The 20115-nt window shown below is 46.8% G+C and overlaps 1 protein-coding gene across 1 annotated transcript in view; it reads right to left on the bottom strand.

The window, feature by feature from the left end:
* Positions 1 to 20115, bottom strand: part of Aldh1l2 (aldehyde dehydrogenase 1 family member L2) — a 42275-nt gene that overhangs the window by 13279 nt on the left and 8881 nt on the right. Inside the window, exons 3-14 of the mRNA XM_038314919.1 lie at positions 18632 to 18866; positions 16036 to 16201; positions 14215 to 14316; positions 13997 to 14086; positions 11071 to 11205; positions 9498 to 9623; positions 9032 to 9123; positions 7107 to 7254; positions 4084 to 4203; positions 3390 to 3517; positions 901 to 1051; positions 240 to 310 (exon numbers count right to left, since the gene is read on the bottom strand). Coding sequence (XP_038170847.1) covers positions 240 to 310; positions 901 to 1051; positions 3390 to 3517; positions 4084 to 4203; positions 7107 to 7254; positions 9032 to 9123; positions 9498 to 9623; positions 11071 to 11205; positions 13997 to 14086; positions 14215 to 14316; positions 16036 to 16201; positions 18632 to 18866 — 1564 coding nt within the window. The remainder of the gene's footprint in view (positions 1 to 239; positions 311 to 900; positions 1052 to 3389; positions 3518 to 4083; positions 4204 to 7106; positions 7255 to 9031; positions 9124 to 9497; positions 9624 to 11070; positions 11206 to 13996; positions 14087 to 14214; positions 14317 to 16035; positions 16202 to 18631; positions 18867 to 20115) is intronic.

The following is a 20115-nucleotide window of genomic DNA, read 5'->3' as shown; positions in this document are numbered from 1 at the left end:
ACGCCCTCAGTGCCCTCACGCTGGCACAGCGTCCACGCCACCCAGAGGCTCGATGGCCCACGCCCTCAGTGCCCTCACGCGGACACAGCGTCCATGCCACCCCAGGCTCAGAAGGCCCACGCCCTTAGTCCCCTCACTCTGGTACAGTGTCCACGCCACCCCAGGCTCAGATGGCCCACGCCCTTATTCCCCTCACGCGGACACAGAGTCCACATCACCCAGAGGTTCTCTTCTCTTACCCAAGTGGCTCCTTCTTGGTGAAGGTTAGGTTGTGATTTGGACGGGCCTGGTTGATTGGGATTGTAGAGCCCTAAAGGAAATGGAGGTTGATATTTTACTAACTTAAATTACTAACCTTAATGGCAGATAATATGCCTTTTTTGCTCTCTTCTGCTCAATGTGTTAGAATAAATAAATTCCTGTATTAGAATGAATTGCTGTTTCTTTCTCAAATGAACTCTTATAGGACTGGGGAGATGACCGGCTCAGTAAAGTGCATGCTGTCAGCTTGATGACCTGAGTTCAGATCCCCAGCACCTACTTATAAAACAGGATGAAATGGCACATGTCTATAATCCCAGAACTGGAGAGGCAGGACAGGCAGACTTCTGGAGATCTCTGGCCAGACAGTCTTACCGAATCCACAAGCTCCAGGTTCAAACACGCACACACATACACACACGTATGCATGCACGCTGCACACATGAACACATGCACACACACAGATCAAGAAATAAAAATACGTGGGTGTGCCTGCTTTTCTGCAGCACGGGGATCCAACACTGCTCCTCCCCAGAGGTCGGGAAATAAAGTGCTGCCACAGAGCCGGAGGCCAAACCTGCCACAAACCAGCGCTCTTGAGGCCACCTCCCTCTATGGACGAGGAGCGTGTGTGCCTACCTGAATTTTGTCACACCAGCCTGCGAAGTATCTGAATGTCTGCACAGACATTCCGATGTGAGTCTTCAAAGCCAGGGTGTAGACGGCCCCGGAATCCAGTGCTTCTATGGTTGCCAGCTCCTCTTGATTTTCTTCCAGCAGATCAGCGAGTCTGTGTGCACAGTGGGAGGAATCCACTCAGTACTTACTGATGGAGCCTCTACTAGTTTACATGCTAGCACTAGTTGTACATGCTAGCTCTAGTTGTACATGCTAACTCTAGTTGTACATGCTAGGACTACTTGTACGTGCTAGTGCTAGTTGTACATGCTAGATCTAGTTGTACATGCTAGCATTGTTGTACATGCTAGCGCTAGTTGTACATGCTAGCATTATTTGTATATACTGACAGTAGTTGTACATGCTAGTGCTAGTTGTACATGATAACACTAGTTGTACATGCTGGCACTAGTTGTACATGCTAGCTCTAGTTGTACATGTTACTCTAGTTGTACATGCTAGCTCTAGTTGTACATGCTACTCTAGTTGTACATGCTAGCGCTAGTTGTACATGCTAGCACTAGTTGTACATGCTAGCTCTAGTTGTACATGCTAGCTCTAGTTGTACATGCTGGCACTAGTTGTACATTCTAGTCTAGTTGTACATGCTAGCTCTAGTTGTACATGCTAGCGCTAGTTGTACATGCTAGCGCTAGTTGTACATGCTAGCTCTAGTTGTATATGCTAGCTCTAGTTGTACATGCTAGCTCTAGTTGTACATGCTAGCTCTAGTTGTACATGCTGGCACTAGTTGTACATGATAGCACTAGTTGTACATGCTAACGCTAGTTGTACATGCTAGCTCTAGTTGTATATGCTAGCTCTAGTTGTACATGCTAGCTCTAGTTGTACATGCTGGCACTAGTTGTACATTCTAGTCTAGTTGTACATGCTAACACTAGTTGTACATGCTAGCTCTAGTTGTACATGCTAGCTCTAGTTGTACATGCTAGCACTGAGATTCCAGAGACTGATCCATAGCAACACACCTCCCTCTATGGAGAGCATAGTCTAGGAAGGCAGCAATTAAATAAAGCATTGTATAAATAGTGTATTTCAGCAGGTTATTAATACAGATACTGCAGTGCTATGGATCAGATCCTGTACCTCACGTGCTAGGTGAGTGCTTTACCACTGAGCTGCACGGAGAAGCCAACCGTGTCCTCAGCATGTGCTCTGGGCCTCCTAGGCGCATAAGCAGTGGTGTGGTGGTTGAGCCACAGTGGCCACAGACGGGAGGTGGTGGGTCAAAGGAGCCAGAAGCAAGCAAGTAGTTCATTACCACACAGGAAGGGGTCAGAGCACAAGCTGCACCCCGCTAAGGACCGTGAACACTGTGGCTTTCTGGTTGGTACAGAAATGTTTTCAAAACTAACTGCAGAGGACAAAGCAGGCATGTGGAGTGGATCCCAAACCCCACAGCAGATTCTTCAAGCTGCCAGTTTCCTTAGGAACGTGAGTGGGGTCTGTGGGATTGTTGGAAATAGTCAAAAGAGCCGTTTGTACTCAAACCCCACCCCAGTTCCCCTGTTCTTCCCCTCCCTCCATCCTTCCCTCCCTGCGGTAGTTCTGGACAATCAGGAGTCTGAATCCAGATCTAGAGGTTTGCCAATTCAGGCCAAACTTTTAGCTGTGTGTAAGCAGAACGCAGGATAAATTATTGGAACTACTTCTAGAATACTCGCTCGTTTGTGATATTCTTTCAGAATGTTGGCATTTTTCCTTCTTCCTTTTTTTTTGAGACAGCGTTTCTTTGTGTAACAGTCCTAGCTGTCCTGGAACTAGCTCTTCTAGACCAGGCTGTCCTTGAACTCACAGAGATCCACCTTCCTCTGCTTGTGCTGGGATTAAAGGCGTGCGTCACCACTGCCCGGCTATCCTCCTTACTTCTTTGTCTTAGAAAGCAAGGTATAGCATGTCCCCATGTGCAGTTCTGTCCATTTTCTCTACTCTGGTCCATGACCTTGGAGAATGACCTATGTATCCTATTTATTACCTGGTGACTGAGACACCTCAGGACATTTGTGAAGTTGGTGAAGGGTATGCAGCTACAGAGACTCTATAGTACGCTTCTGCAGCTACAGAAGGTACTAGAGCCCTATTCTGCAACTATAGACCTTGCCAGGTTCTAGCCACCACCTCCTCCTCCATCTCTTCAGACCTGTGGGAAGCACCAACTTTCTCTGCCACCAGCCCTGTCTTTCCCTAGTCTTTGTGGGGGTTCCATGATGTTCTCCACATCTTACTCAGTCCTTGATGACCTCTGACTGATACGAGCAGTAATCCAAACGTCAGAAACTGTGTGGCATTTTATATGACTCAAGTAACAAGAGACACAATATGTCTTCCGCAGGTGCGTTCAACATAGAATGTTTTGTGGTAATTTTTAAAGTCTTAACAATGTCAACCAGTACCCAGAGATAACACAGTTGTTTTTCTAGAAAGAGTACCTGTACATCAGCCTTCCTCTTTCTCTGGCGTTCATCCTTCCCCATTCACCATTTTCAAAGGCGTCCTTGGCTGCAGCCACTGCTTTGTCCACATCCGCTAAAGAGGCGTAGGACACTCTGCATATCGTCTATTTCAAGGCAAGCGAAAAATAGCTCTCCTAAGGGATCTATTGGTGTGGCTCTTGGAATTAATATTCTGTTACTAGGAAAAGTAGAGTGTGACCTATCACACAGTGGGGTGGGGGAAAACCCATGACAGAAAACCAGTCCACGTGGGGCAAAGAAAAGGGCAAAGTTAGAACGGGGAAACTGAACCTGATCATGGTCCATCCTATGCCTCATCTTATTCCGGAAGAACCCATTCAGGACAGCTGTGCAGTTCTTCCTCAGAGAAGTGGGATTGCTTGCCCTGAGTTCTCAGAGTCTGAAGTATCCCCCTCCCTCGCGGATCTCTGTGCAGAGAGATCTGCTGTGTGCAGGCACAACAGTCTAAATTCATCACAAATACTCAGTCTCCTTAAAACGAGGTTACTGTGGGTCACAGTAGCCAGTGTCAGAGCTGAAGGGGTAAGAAATGCTCGAAATGTATTCGGGGAGCTTGAGGCAGAGAGTCAAGTGACCTCAGCCTGCCTGGTGACCAGCCTTGCGAGCCCAAAGCTCATGGCTGGTGGTCCCTGCGGCTGTCGTTACTCACAGATCCATCTGTGGGGTTCACAGTGTCGTAAGTCTCCCCGTCCTCGGCGTCCACAAACTGCCCATTTATGAAACACTGGTACGGTATGTTCACGGTCATTTCATTGACCTCCTTGGAGACCTGAGAATAAAAGGAACGTGATTAGCCGGGCGGTGGTGGCGCACGCCTTTAATCCCAGCACTCGGGAGGCAGAGGCAGGTGGATCTCTGAGTTCGAGGCCAGCCTGGTCTACAAGAGCTAGCTCCAGGACAGGCTCCAAAGCCTCAGAGAAACTCTGTCTCGAAAAACCAAAAAAAAAAAAAAAAAAAAAAAAAAAAAGGAACGTGATTCTGTGCTTATCAGCTTGACAGCAGACGGCGACGGAGAAGCATGTGCAGGGCAGGAGAGACTGCACGGTGGTTAAGAGCACGTGTGCTTGCAGAGGACCCAGGCTGGGTTCCCAGCACCTGCATAGCTCACAAACTTTCTGTAACGCAAGTTCCAGGGCATCTGGTTCCCTCTCGCCATCTCTAAGGGGGTCAAGTGTACACATGGTCCACAGGCATACATGCAGGCAGAACACACATACACATAAACAAGTTTAAAAAGAAAGTTTAAAACCCATAAAATGAGAGGGGGAGGGAGAGAAAGAGGGGGGGAGGAAGGGAGGGAGAGGGAGGGAAGGAGGGAGGGAGGGAGGGAGGGAGGGAGGGAGGGAGGGAGGGAGGGAGGGAGGGAAGGGAGAAGGAGAGAGAAAGAAACATTCACTGATGTGGAAGGCCAAGTCACAGGGATGTCCCGGGACGGGGACAGGCATGGTGAGATGCGCTCAGGTGGCAGTTCCGCCCTGGGCTTAGCTCAGATGTTCTTCATTACAGAAAGGAGAAATTCCTCAAACACCCACGGACAGCGCCATCTAGCAGCAGACTCAGCCGCGCCCCTGATGCACCACTTCCTTCCTTGGAAAAGTTTTCTCTCATCCGGGACCATCTCCAGATCCCTTCCCTATGCTCTCTCTGTTACACATGAGCTACCGCATGGTTCTCTCTGCTGCCAGGTGGTGAGCAGAGACTGAAACCACTCTGCTTCTGTCAAGCTCAGAACCTGAGTTATAAAAACAGTTGCTATCAGCCTGTGAGGAGATGGTGCAGTAGTTAAGAGCACTTGGTACTCTTGCAGAGAACCGTGTTCGATTCCTGGCAACCACATGAGGCAGCTCAGCTGCCTGTAACTTTAGCTCCAGCAGGATCTGACGCATTCTTGTGGCCTCCATGGATACGTACATTCATGTACACACACACACACACACACACACACACACACACACACACACACCACACACACCAAAAAAAAAGCCAGATAGATACACATGCATACACATAATTAAAAACAGAAGCAAAACAAGACAGTTATATGAAGCAATAATTGAAAACCTGTGGTGGAGTTTATAGCAAATCCAGAAAGAATTCATGAGAAAAATAATAGCCCAATTTGAGGCGTATATAACAGAGCTGTGTGGCAGTGGGGTTTTCCTGTACTACTGGTATTAAGTTGGTATTAATGCGAACTAGATTGCCTTAAGCAAAAAATGCTTATTGAAAGAAAATAACTGAAAGAGTAGTAAGACAAACAGAGCAGGACGGTAAAGGCTCACACATCAAGGAAGACAGCAGACGAGGAATAGACACCAGACTAGACAGATAGAAAGCACAGTGACAAAGAGTTTCACAAAAACAAAAATCTGAGCTGAGCTTAGTGCCTCTTAGGAAGCAGAAGCAGATGGATCTCTCTGATTTTGAGGCTAGCCTGGTCTACAGAGTGAGTTCTAGGACAGCCAGAGCTACATAGTGAGATCCTGTGTCTTGGAAAAAAACTTTGTTATGTGTCAAAGGATGTTGTTACAAGAAAGGGAAAAAACAAAACAGCATGCACAGGGGCACGTGTGCGCACACACACACACACACACACACACAGAGAGAGAACTCATTCATAGGTCAAAAGAAAATATTCACAAATTCATATCTGATAAGAATTGAGTGTCCAGAATTGACAGAGGACTTTGACTCTAAAAAAAAAAATCAAGATAACCAATTTTTTAAATGGACAAAGGATTTGAATAAGCATTTTCACAAAGAAAAATAAACAAGTGCACAGCAAACACTTGAAAAGATGCTTAATGTCATTTTCCATTAGTGAGTGTAAAATCCAGACCATATCAGGTGCTTTTCACACACCTGCCGAGAAAGCAAAGAGAGAGAGGCAAGCGATGGAGCTTGAGAAAGGGCGCGGAGAAGTGAGATCTCTCCATTACACTGATGGCGGGATTCCTCAAAAGATTAAAGACAGAGTACAGTGTGCCTGCACACAGTGGGGTGGTATTGCCCAGAAGGAGAGGTGAAGTGCTGATAACTGCCGCAGGGTGCACCTTGAGCGGGTGTCAGGTGAAAGAGATCCGATACAAAGGGCCCCATGCTGCCCACATCTGCTTATATAAAATATTGACATTATGGCAAATCCATAGACCCAGAGACGAGACTGTGGTTTCTGAGGGCCTGGATACAGAGCAGGTGAGCAGAGAAGCGTAAGATGGTCCACCAGTGGGTCCAGTCTTTCCTTGTGGAGTGATAAAAATACTCTAAAATAAGATACGGGCTGGAGAGATGGCTTAGTGGTTAAGAGCATTTCCTGCTCTTCCAGAGGGCCTGAGTTCAATTCCCAGCAACCACATGGTGGCTCACAACCATCTGTAATGAGTTCTGGTGCCCTCTTCTGGCCTGCAGACATACACACAGACGGAATATTGTATACATAATAAATAAATAAATATTTTTTAAAAATAAGATAGTAGTGTTGATGACGATTGCAAAATGTGTGGATGTTCTAAAAATCACTGAATGGCACATTTAACTGGGGTAAATTGTACGACACCCGAATAGAATCTCAATAAAACTAGTCTTAGTGACCATCAATATAAATGCAGATATGCCTGTTCTCTATAGCAGTGGATTGGAAGTGTTGAAGCTGAGCATCAACGAGACACTTACGTAATCCACCACCAGCTCCACCTCTTCGTCCTCTCCTCTCAGTTTCCGTACGACCTTCTGGATGAAATCCTCAAACTTGGTGGCCATGTAGACATCTTCGTTCTGCAGTTGAAGGCCACCACACTTCTGTCTGATCTCTTCCACCAGCCTTAAAGTGAGAACCAGCTCACGTTAGAGTCTCACAGCCTGTCCGCTAGCATTGGTCAAGAGATTTGGGAGTGAGTCCTGTTTGCATCATACAAGATTGTCCACGTGGCAGCTACAGAAGATAAGATGGGGGCATCCTGGAGACACACTTTCTGCCCTCACAGAGGACCCGGGTGCAGTGCCCATCACCCTCATAGGGCAGCTCACAACCACCTGTAACTCAGTCCCTTCCAGCCGCTGTGGGCTGCTTGCATGTGATGCATGTAAGACAAGCATGCACACACGCACACACAGAGACATAAGATAAACATAAATTTAAAATATGATGGGGTATGAGAAAATTACAAATCAGTCCGGAGAACAGTTCTGTTGCTTTTAAGTTTACCTGCAGCTGTAAGTTAGGAAGTTAAGAGAAAGATGTTTTAGCTTCAGTGGATAGTTAGCACAGAAGTCTGAAGCTTTCAAGTGAACTCAGAAAATGAGAAAAAGCAACTTTCTAATTGGAAAGCTCCATGAGACCTGAATGCAATAGAGAATATTTTCTGTAGTCTATCTACAAGAGTAATTTGTTTGTCTTACATGTTTAACTTAAGTACTAGATAGCACCCCTGAAGGCCAGTGTCATTCACAAGGTCTTTAGGCACTAGATAGCACCCCCAGAAGGCCAGTGCCATTCACAAGTCCTTCTCAGTCCCTTCCGCTTCTCCTTGTAACTGCTGCTGTCCGTCAGTCTTTCTTAAGTGGGAAGGTCCACCAGGTCCTGTGTGGAACACCCACCACTTAGATTCCTCTAGTAATTTATTCTCTGAAGAAGCTGATGTACCTTGTAAATTATTAATAACAGAGCTAGCAAGATAAAGCGGACAAAGGCTCTTACCAGTAAACCAAGAGTCTGATCCCCAAACCCCAAACGGTAGAGGGCATGAACAGACTCCCACATGTTCTCTCTGACTTCCACATGGCGCGTGGCTGCCCAGGGGCACCAACACAAATACATACATGATTTTCATAGAGTTAATAATGGATGATTAAGTTAGGCCAACAGGAAACGGGCAGTTCCTGCGGGCATCGTGTCAGCTGTGGATAACAATGACTACAGTATGGTCTCGGAATCCTCACCAAGCTAATTAGAATTTTCTCGGAACTCCTGAAATCATAATTTATAGGCCCAGAGCTCTTGACTTTGATGATGTCATGTGCTATTTAAATGAATATTTTTGGTTTTTCCATGTATAAGAGAGAGGAGTCAGGGGGACGGAGAGGGTGGAAAACGGTCATGTGGGACACGGGCAGGTAAGGTGTAAGAATTAGTGTTCCGGGGCTGCAGTGAGACTCAGCAGTGACAGGCACATCCTCCTGCAGAGGACCTGGGTTTGGTTCAGGGCTCCCAATGCCTTCTTCTGGACTCTCTGGGTACCTGCACAAATTGACACTGACTCTCTCTCTCTCTCTCTCTCTCTCTCTCTCTCTCTCTCTCTCTCTCTCTCACACACACACACACACACACACACACACACATGCGCGCGTGCGCACACATACACATAAACAAAAATTAATATATTTTTTAAAATAGCAAACAATTCAAATCACTAAAGGAACGTGAAAACAGTCTGGTTAGCAACCAATAAATGCACAGACCTGTGAGTGTGTGACCATGGAAACAACAGCAAAAACCACCAAGAAGAGGGAGGTACGATGGACACGTTCCCAGGGAGATATGTGTGTACGCGCGCGCGCGCCTGCGCGTGCGTGCGTACTCACAGAGGTAGTGCCTTTACCTCGCAACATCCATTGAGCTGGCTCCAGATTTAAAGAAGTCTGTGGAGTCTTCGATCACAGGGACGTTGCTTAAAATCCGAGCCCAGATAGCCTGCATAGAAAGGGCCACTTTCATGAAGAAGGACCGTGTGGAATCCCGGGGCAGAGACCTCTTTGCCCTTTACACGAAGATGCAGCATGGAGGTATTGTTCGTCCCAGTCGGCCAGTAAACATGACAGGATGGGAGCATTCCACCCCACCAGTCCCCTCCCATGAAAAACAACATGCAATCATATGTGAGGTTTTGTCCTTCTCGTTAGCATCAAATGACCTCCAGCCTGGGTTTCTGAATGGTTCTTCTACCTTTGTCCTCCATGTCCCAGGAGCAAAAGTCACACTCCTACTGCGCTAAGGATAATTACACCAGCTACAAACAGGTCTTTTTTCCCCCAGGTAAGAGTCGATTATCGACAACGCATGTTCACCTTGATGGTCTCTGCCACCTTCATCTCCTCGGCTGTGAGTTCTACAGCTGAGGTCTCACCCGACGAGAAGTACTGGGAGGCAGGGATCATCTTCCCGTCCTCAAACTGCAGATTTCTCACCACCAGCTACAAGACAGCAGGAGAACGAGCTGAGGATCCATCTGAGAGGAGGCTGTTGGGAGGCAGGATCTAATGTGTTAAATGGGTGTGGAGACCAGCTTGTTTGGATAATACAGACATATGGTTGAACTACTGCCCTGTCTGTGTCTAAGAGGACTAGAATGGCATCTTAATGGTGGCAGGAAAAAAGGGACAGAGTCAATTCTAGGGTCAGATGCATCTCAGAATGGATGAACAGTGCACCTATGGATAACTTGCATTGTGGTTACAGATGCCTGGACCAAAACCTTCTAAAGGACTCTAGATTCCCCCGAGGACACTCCACCGCTGCCAGCATGCAGTCACTGTGGTGCACTGTGGACGCGTGTGCTGGGATCTGACGGAGACGGGTGCTGTTGTTCCTACTTTGCTGTTGCGGAAGTGGAGGCTTTAGTGAAATTCATTGTTTAGTCTCACCCAGGTAGTAAATAGCAGAGCGGGTTTAAGATCTACCAGTGACCAGTGGTGGCGCACACCTTTAAACCCGGCATTCAGGAAGCAGAGGCAGGTGGATCTCTGTGAATCTGAGGCCAGCCTGGTCTACAGAGCTAGTTCTAGGACAGCCAGGGCCACACGAAGAAACCCTGTCTTGAAAGACAAAAGCAAAACAAAACAGAAACCAAACGAACAAATAAAAGAGACCCAGCAGCAGCTGGCACTAAAACATTGTAACATTAGGCCTGGCGGTGGTGGCACAGGCCTTTAATCCCAGCACTCGGGAGGCAGAGGCAGGCGGATCTCTGTGAGTTCGAGACCAGCCTGGTCTACAAGAGCTAGTTCCAGGACAGGCTCCAAAGCTACAGAGAACCCCTGTCTCAAAAAACAAAAAAAAAAAAAAAAAAAAAACCAAAAAAACAAAAAAAAAAACATTGTAACATTAACAATTTATTTATCCTTAATGCTAATTAAGGATATTTATGCTTAAGCGGGGACAGATCTGTAAACTACAAATACCCTTTTATACTTTTAATGGGAACTTGTCCAGAAGGCCCACAGATAGTCACATGGGTGGGGCTGGCCTGGGGAGGTGACAGCAGTGGACAATAGAAGAGGCCACTTGAGTTTCACTGGATCGTCTCAATCTTTGGCAAGGTGGGGGGGGGGCAAATATGGATCTCCCCTTGCTTTAGAGATAGGGAAACTGAGAATCAGCAGGGGAAACCATCCTTCCCAAGCCAGCAGGTGGAAGGGCAGAGGCCCCTATCTCCCTCTTCTGACTCAGTTCCCAGGTCTCACTCTGAGGGTCCATGGGGTCTTCCTGACGAACCTTGTCCTTGTGCATGCAAATGCCTCTCATCTCAGGAGGCAGGGCACACACCATGATCCTCCTGCCTCCCAGTGAAAGCCAGAGGAGCTATCCCCTGCTAGCTGCGGTTATAGAAAGAAGACAGAAAAAGTGACTTTATCTACTCACTGCTTTTCCATCGTTACCAAAAAGAACAAGTCCATTTTTGGTAACAAGTCCAGGCTTCTTGGAGCCTCTAATGTCCAATGGCTCTCCAGCAGGCACAGAGCTAGTCAATAACGACGAACCGTAGAAGGTCACCATCTGAGGAAGACATCAAACCCTGTGAACTCGGGAGGTAAAGCCACTACCTGGGGAGTGTGTGTGTGTGTGCATGCACGCACATGCAATCGTCACCCCGTGTGCAAACACTGAAGTTCAAATTTGTGTAGTAATGTTGAGACACAGTTTTGTTGTGTGCTTTTATTTGGTGAGACTGAACCAAGCATCGGTAGAAAGGGGACAAACGAGTATCTCTGCAAATGTGTGGTCAAAGTCTCAGAGATGCCTGAGAGAGGCTTTGGGGGTCAAGAGTGCCTATCGCTCTTGCAGAGGACCCAGGTTCGGTCCTTAGCACCCACATGACCCCTTAACAACCGCTGTAACTCCAGTTCTAGGGCATCCGATGCCTTCTGGCTCTGAGGGCTGCTACACACAAGTGGTACACACACACACTCAGGCATGCACAAACATACACATAAAATGAATAAATGACTTTTTTAAAGTCTTAAAGATGGGGCTGGGGAAATTCTCAGCTGCTCAAGTGTGATGTTGGATTCCCCTCTGTATGCTGTGAATATGTTTTATTACCCTTGGTTAATAAAGAAGCTGCTTTGGCCTATGGCAGGGCAGAATATAGCCAGGCAGGAAATCCAAAAAGAGAAAGAAAGAGTAGGCAGAGTTAGGGAGACACTGTGTATCTGCCCAAGAACCAATGGGATAACAAACCATGAGGCTTGTGGTAAAATATAAAATAATAGAAATGGGTTAATTTAAGATGTAAGAGCTAGCTAGGAATATGCCCAAGCTATTGGCCAAACAGTGTTGTAATTAATATAGTTTCTGGGTGATTATTTGGTTCTGGGCAGCTGGAAAACGTAAAAGCAGTCTCTGTTTATACAAGCGCTTGCTGCATAAGCTTGAGGACCTGAGTTTGACACCCAGGTAAAAAGTGGGGTGTGGTGGCGCTGGCCTGCAATCCCGGTGCTGGGGAGACAGAGACTGGAGGATCCCAGGGGCACAGTGGCCAGCCCGTCTAACCCATCAGTGAGTTCCAGGCTCAGTGAGAAAAATATCTCAAAACCAAAGCAGAAGAGCAAATCAACACCAATCTCTGGCCTCTAGACACACTTATGCACATGTATGCATGTCCTCACACATATATGGCCTCACACGCTATACTCCTTCACACATGCACACACACACACACACACACACAGAGGAGCACATATATACACATACAAGGAAAAGTTTCAAACAGTTGCACAACCAGGTGATATGGTATGTCATTCAAAGTGACTGAGATTAAAAGAGAAAAAATGGAGCCTTTTTACCATAAAGGTGTGTGTGTGTGTGTGTGTGTGAGTGTGTGTGTGAGAGTGTGTGTGTGTGAGAGTGTGTGTGTGTGTGTGTGTGTGTGCACGGTGTGACCTGGGGGGTGGCCTGTAGTGCTGGGGACTGTCCTGGTTCTTTCTTGTTTGTTTGTTAACTTGGCACAATCTAGAGTTATCTGAGAAGAGGAACCTCAATTGAGAAAATGTCTGCATCAGATTGGCCTACAGGAATATCTGTGGGGCATTTTTTATTTTTAATTTTTTAATTGTTTTTATTGAGCTATTTATTTTTCTCTGCTCCCCTCCCTTTCTACCCTCTCCCAGGGTCATGGGGGAATTTTCTTTCTTTTTTTTTTTTTTTTTTTTTTTTGGTTTTTCGAGACAGGGTTTCCCTGTAGTTTCTGGAGACTGTCCTGGAACTAGCTCTTGTAGACCAGGCTGGCCTCGAACTCAGAGATCCGCCTGCCTCTGCCTCCCGAGTGCTGGGATTAAAGGCGTGCGCCACCGCCGCCCGGCTATGGGGGAATTTTCTTAATTGATGATTGACATGGGAGGCCCATGCCACCCCTGGGTAGTTGGTCCTGGGTTGTATAAAAAACCAGGCTGAGTAATCCATGAGGAGGAAGCCAGTCAGCAGCACCCCTCCATGGCCTCTGCTTCAGTTCCTGCCTCCAGGTTCCTGCCCTGGCTTCCCTCAGTGATGGACTGTTACCTGGAGGCAGAAGATGAAATAAACCCTTTCCTCCCCAGGTTCCTTTTGCTCGATGTTTTATCACAGCAATAGGAACCCTAACTAAGACAGGGCTGAACTCAAGGGCTTCGTATATCCTAGGCAGTCACTCTACAACGGAGTCCCCAGGAACATGGGGACTCTTCCACTGCAGGGTGATGAGGGGTGAGCCGTGCAGGATGTTCTGGGGATCAGTTCAAGAAAACAAGACTAGAAAAGGGATGGTGGTCAAGAGCAAAGGATACTGATTCTTTTTAAAGTATCATTCTATAAATTCTGTTTTTTATTAAGCTGTAATGATTAATATGTATTGAGTATTTCCTGCATATCAAAAAATGGACATGTATTAACTCATTTAACCTTTCTTTCTTCCCTCCCTCCTTCATTCCTTCTTTCCTTCCTTTCCAGACAGGAACTCACTGTGTAGACCAGGCTGGCCTGGAACTTGCTATGTAGTGGAGGCTAGCCTCAAACTCCCAGAAGTCTGTCTGCCTCTGCCTTCCCACAGCTGCAGTTAAAGGAGGATCACAAATTTGAAGCCAGCACAGGCAACTTAGAAAGATGGGCTCAAGAGTGTACCCAGTGTCACAGAGCGAGGCTTGGGTTTAATGCCAGTAGTATATATACACACACACACACACACACACACACACACACACACACACACACAGGAGAAAGAGAGAGAGAGAGAGAGAGAGAGAGAGAGAGAGAGAGAGAGAGAGAGAGAGAGAGCGAGCTTGTATGGGGGAAATGGTATTCCTTGAAAGCATACCTGTCCATTTATCTCTGCCCAGGCTCCAGGGACCTTATCATGACCTCGAATCCAGTTATGCAAAACTTCAGCAGGCTGGTCCCAAGAAATCTAGGTGGGCACAAATAAAGACTATAAGGGCTAGCTAACCTTTCTCTCCATCAGGGATGGGCATGGGGACACGTAGGGCCAGCTGGCTTGGAGGCCAGGAAATGGCTGTGCGTTATCAATGTAGGTACCTTGGCATTTTCCTTCCTCTGAATCCCTTCGTATGTCGCCCCCTCTTCTGGCTGGGGAACGCGAGGAGCTTTTCCATCAGCTATGAGTTGCACGGCTTCTACCTAAAGCCAAAACCATTGCTGGTGTTACAGCCCTGTGATCCACAAAGGCACAACAGTCTGTGTCCAACAGACTGACTGCATAGCACTGCTCAGGAGTCAGCCAGGCTGTGATGACAGCTGCCATGCATGGCACACCCAGCCACTTATGTAAGTTACCCCCTGGAGACTTCACAGGTTATCTGACAGGTGTGTACCTCATTCCTGGTTTGCAGATGAGGAAGCTGTGGAGTTTCAGCAAAATCCAGACAACTAACTCTAGGTCCAGCCACATTTGGCCAAGGATAGCTATGAATGCCACCAAACACTACTTCATACATAAACTAGCTTAAAGCACCAAAAGTTTTGGGTTTTTTGTGTGTGTTTGTTTGTTTTTGAGAAAGGTTTTTCTGTGTGGTTCTGGCTGTTCTGGAACCCCCTCTGTAACCAGACTGGCCTTGATCTCAGAGAGCCTCCTACCTCTGCCTCCCAGGTGCTGGTATTAAAGGTGTGCACCACCTTATATGACTGATTTTTTTCTTTTTTGATAATTCAACTGCACATCTTTTGAGTGTGAACTGTGTAGAGCTCAGTGTCATCTCACAACAGCGAAAGGTTCGACATGCCTGGAAGGATGTAGTGCCCACTAGGCATGCCCACTCCCAAGATCAAGCCTGCACTCAAGCATGGGCTCTTGTTGGGGCTGGAGGTGAAGCTCAGGGGCAAAGCTCATGCTTAGCATCTGCAAAGCCTCAAGTTCAACCCAGAAAGACGGGAGGGCGAGGGCGGGAGGAAATGGGCTGTTGTGTTGTCATGGTGATGTTAGCTACCCATGACTTCACTTCTTTGGGGTGTGTCTACGTTCTCTTTCCTTCCACTTCACTGGGACATACCCGTGTGTCTGTGTGCTGTTTGGATTATCATGATCTGTTTTGAGTGCCTGCCGTGTGCTAGGTTCTTTACACGAATGATGCCATTTAACTTCAAGAATACTCCTCTAAGCCAGTGTTTTCCACAATCTACATAGGAAGGAACCAAGGCCAGACAGGCTGAGGAGCTGGCTGTCAGTTCAAAGCATCATGTGTAAGTGGTAGGACAGGAATTGCAGATGGGTCTCTGTAATACCAAGGACCCTCTGAATTGATCATTAAGTGACATAGCAAAGGGTCTCAATTTTCCCTCACATCAATGGTGACTTGATAGAACCTGGCTGCTTTTTCTACCAAATTCTGGTTGGTGGGGGGAGAGGACAACCAAATGGCATAGAAATGACTTGCTGAATCTCTAGATATGTTTATGGACAAAATATTTTACTTCATGAGAAGTATGTATGCTTGGAGTTTTTCTCCCCCATCCTGAGCACATCTGAATGATTAAATCAATCGTCATATTTCATGTGTTATGTAGACTAAGTATAAATACCTTTAAAGGAAGTCTGTTACACAGGAAAAAAAATTGAAAGATTCTTTATACTTCCTTATAGTCAGCCATTATCCACAGGGTTGACGGTTCAAGTATTTAGCAAAAGGACGGGACAGTTTGGCTGCCGTCCTGTCCGTCCCCTTTCTTTCTTGTCAGCACCACAGAGTGAGTTTCAAGCTCACACTGACACAGAGGCATGAGCCACCGAGGGTCACAAGCGTGTGCCTGCACGCCTGGCTTAGCAAACTCTCAACGAAAGAAAACCAGCCCTCCAGCCTTAGAGGTTTCCTACGTTGGTGTTGGTGGTGTAAATATACTGACCATGGCCTTGATTCCTTCGGGAAAAAGGAACCGGTTATAAAGGGCATCCACTGTGTCATTGGGTTTGACGTCACATGCTCTCTGAAGAAGGATAGGTCCTGTATCTAAACCATCATCTGCCCAGAAAACAGAAAACCCAGCTTGCTTATCTCCCGAGATCAGAGTCCTGTGGAAAGAAGAGGTTTCAACTTAAAATGGTGGTTGCTTGTGTCAAGAATTAATCACGTTAAAGGAAAGGGGAATTGCAATGGAAAAAACAGGTAGTGGGTGAGTGGCCCGAGAAGTTGATGACAGAGCTCACAGCAGGCGACCCCCCACCATGGTTGCTGTCCATGCATCCACGTTATGTATTGCAGTATGGCTGGTGGTGCCTCTTAAAAGGCGTCGAATCCAGCCTTACTGCCACCCCCTGACAGTTTTCCTCTTCTTTGGGACTGAGTAATTTTCATCCCTGCATGTCCTTCTTACGTTCTGCTTGGTCATGTGTTAGAACAGAGTGGAGATTAAAACAGAGGACACCCAGCACAACGTGCGAAGGAAAACCGGTGGTTGATTTAGGCTGCATCGTAGAGTAAAATGCCACTTAAGGTTAGAATTAGCTCTAGGCTGGCTGCATAAACTGTAGTAAAAGTCAGTTGGTAAAATCAGCTGTTCATACTGCCTGCTGTATACAGCCTAGACTGAGAGAAATACTTAGCTCTACAGTGGCTTATAATGCAAACAATACATGGGATATATGGAAAAATGCCTGTACGCCGATATCAGAATGCAGGCACATACAGAGAAGTTATAAAATGTCTGTTCAGCATTGCCCCAAATCATCTTTTTAGATTTATTCTAATTTTTATGCATATGTCTCTGAGTGCATGCCATGTCTGTGCAGATGACCACAGAGGCCAGGAGAGGACATCAGATCCCCTGGGATTGAAGCCACAGGCTGCTGAGTGCTACCTGATCTGGGTGCCGGAACCAAGCTCTGTGCATCCATAACAGCAGCAAGGGATCTTAACTTCTGAGCCATCCCCCAGCCTCAGCCCCTCCCTGAGTCACTTGTATTTCTCTGAGTGATCAAGTAAGCAAGGCTAAATGTTTTAAGAAATCTCGAGGAATTAGCATTACACTGCCAGGAGCCTTGAAAATACTCGTATGCTCTGACCCAATGATTCTGCATGTGGAGATAATTCAAAATGAAAAAGAAAAGATTCAAATGCAAAGGTATCTACTACTATTATTTATAAGACCAAAAGAAAATGAATTGCTGGCATCAACTTTTAAACAACAAGTATTTTTTTTCCAGCCATTTAATCCACATGTAGATGTTTTTATATACTCGATACTCTGATGCCAGGCTTATCAGGAAGGTGGCAGATAGGAGAATGAAGGTCGAATTGGTGGGGAGACCCAGTTCAGCCTCAGCATATGGTGCTATGGTGTTAGGACCTTAGGGAGTGCCAGGAACTGTGCTCAACACAGACACGAGGATGTCAGACCGTCTCTTTGAGGAACTTTAAGTCAAAGGAAGGGGGATGGATGATAAAGAAGGCAGATTAAAGTGACTCACATCTTCCTAAATGTACTTGAGATAAAAAGGAAAATATGTGCTTTGCATAAAAAGGAAAATATTTCCGAGAGTATCACACACTGTGAAGACCATTAAAGTTGATGTCAAAAGTGCATAGAAGTCCTGCCATAAGCCAGCATGATCAAACTGATCTCATTCATCTGACTGCAGAAGCATAGTGACCTAGTTACAGCCAGAATTAATAGCCAGAGGCCATCCTTGGGAAATCCGGTCCCACATCATGTAGTGTTTCCAGATGTCAGAGGAGTTCACACAATTTATGCAATCTGTTAAGACCCTAAAAGCATTCTAGTTGTGTGTGTGTGGGGGGGGGGGGAACACATGCTATATGCACATGTTTCTGTAGATGCATGCATATGGATTACACACACATGCAAAGGCCAGAGAGTGACGCCAGGTATCTTCCAGAACCTTGAGCCCATTGATTCAGCCAGGCTGACTAGTCAGTGAACTCCAGAGAGCTGGGATTATAGAGCCTCCACTCCTGGCTTTATGTGGGCGCGAGGGCTCTAGACTCAGGTCCTCGTCCATGCACACAGTACCACTGTGGGATAATGCTCTTGGACACTATAAAGATTTGTTGCTCGTGTCAGTAACAAGATGCTGATTGGCCAGTGGCCAGGCAGGAAGTATAGGCAGGGCCACCAGACTAGGAGAATCCTGGGAAGAGGAAAGGCAGAGATGCAGTCATCAGTCAGATGCAGAAGCAAGATGAGAATGCCTCACTGAGAAAAGGTACCAAGTCACACAGCTGAACACGGGTTCAGTAAGAAGTAGTTAGTAATAAGCTTGAACAATAGGTTGAATAGTTTATAATTGATATAAGCCTCTGTGTGTTTATTTGGGACTGGATGACTATGGGATGGGTGGGATAGAAACTTCCGTCTACTCAGTGCTTTGCTGACTAAGCCACCTCTCCAGTCCCAAGCACACCCAGTGTCTGCATTATGTAGGAAATAAACTGTGTCCACGGCTTGTGGAAACAGCCACCATTCCTGCTATTCCAAGTCTCACCAGTTGATGGCAGAAGCGCCCCTGTGCCTGGGTAGGAGGGAAGGGTGGTAGATGATGGAGCCGTGCTTTGGGCTGTCAATGACATCCATGGGAATGAACTGTGTGCAGAAGGGGAGCACGTTGAGCTCGGCGCCCACTGACTGGTAGGCTTCCGCCACCTCCTTGATGGTTTTACCCTTGACTCTCCATCTCGGGAACTTGAACACAGGGGTCCCATCTTTCTCTGCAGCCAAAGCTGAGCACAAAATAAATATAAACAAACAAACAAACAAATAAAGAGATCGTCCTTTTTATTCAGGTCATGTTCTTCTATTCCCACATGGTAACATCAGTTTCACAAAACTTTGATGGGTTAAGCGTCACAGAGGGGAACTTGGACCATGACTAGAGTTGGATGTCGTTTGTATCAGGTTCATCCGTCTTTCTAGAGGGGCGTGCGTCTATGTGTTGGCGTGCATCATCTATGTGTTAAAAGCATAATGAGTTCAGAGGCTGGTGAATAGATCATATTTTCAGATACTGACTTTCATTACATTTTTATTCATTCGGTGTGTGTATATGGTGTGTGTCTGTGTGTGTGTGTGTGAGCCATATATATATCCTAGGTCATTTCCAGGAGCCACGTCGGGAGGGTTTGCCAGTGTTCTTCTGTTCCCTGTCCCTTCTCTGTCCAGTTGTCACGGTCCTCACGGCTGAGATGAGGTCTCCGGGATAAACCTCATCTCTGAAGCCGTGTTAGGTCCTGACAGTGTCTTGCATAGCACTTTATGCACCTTCCTCCACGAGTTCTCACCGTAGCCATGTGAGGCAGGGGCCACTGATCTGCACAGGGTTACACGGCTGGTAAGTGATAGGATCCGCGCCAGTCCCTGATTTTAGAACGTCCACTGCTAAGCATGCGGTACCACCTCAAGGCCACATTGTATATAAGTCGGGTTGGCTTCATCTCCTTTTTCTGAGTTACATCATGAGTCCAGATGGTCATGGCCAATGGACCAAGGTCTTGACCCTGGGTCCGGATACCAAGGGAATGCCCCTTTCCCAGATCTATTTTGAAACGAGTCTGATAATCATATTGTTAATTCTAAAAATCCATGTAGGTAGCAGGGGCTGCTAGTTGTCTACCCTCATCGTTTGGCAGTGGAATCCCCTGGTGTGATGGCCAGGCTTGCCACCTTGACACATTCGAGAGTCCCCTGGGAGGAGAGTCTCTACAAGAGACTGGGTCAGGCTGGTCTGTGGGCTAGTCTATTGGGGTCCTTGGTTGAAGTGCCAAGGCTCATCCAGGATGGGCGGTGCCGCTCCCTAGGCAGGGGTTCTTGAGCTGTGTGAGGGTGAGGAAAGCCAGCTGAGCACTAGCAGGAGTGTGTTCACTCATTACTCTGCTCACGAGCGAGTGGATGTGACCGGAGGAGCAAGTGGATGTGACCCCTGCTGCCTTGACCTCCCCACAGGGCTGTACTCTAACATGAAATTGCAAGGTA

This window comes from Arvicola amphibius, chromosome 17, assembly GCF_903992535.2.
Source record: "Arvicola amphibius chromosome 17, mArvAmp1.2, whole genome shotgun sequence".
Lineage (NCBI taxonomy): Eukaryota > Metazoa > Chordata > Mammalia > Rodentia > Cricetidae > Arvicola > Arvicola amphibius.
The sequence above is the reverse complement of the archived record's forward strand: the minus strand, read 5'-3'. Positions and strand labels throughout refer to the sequence as shown.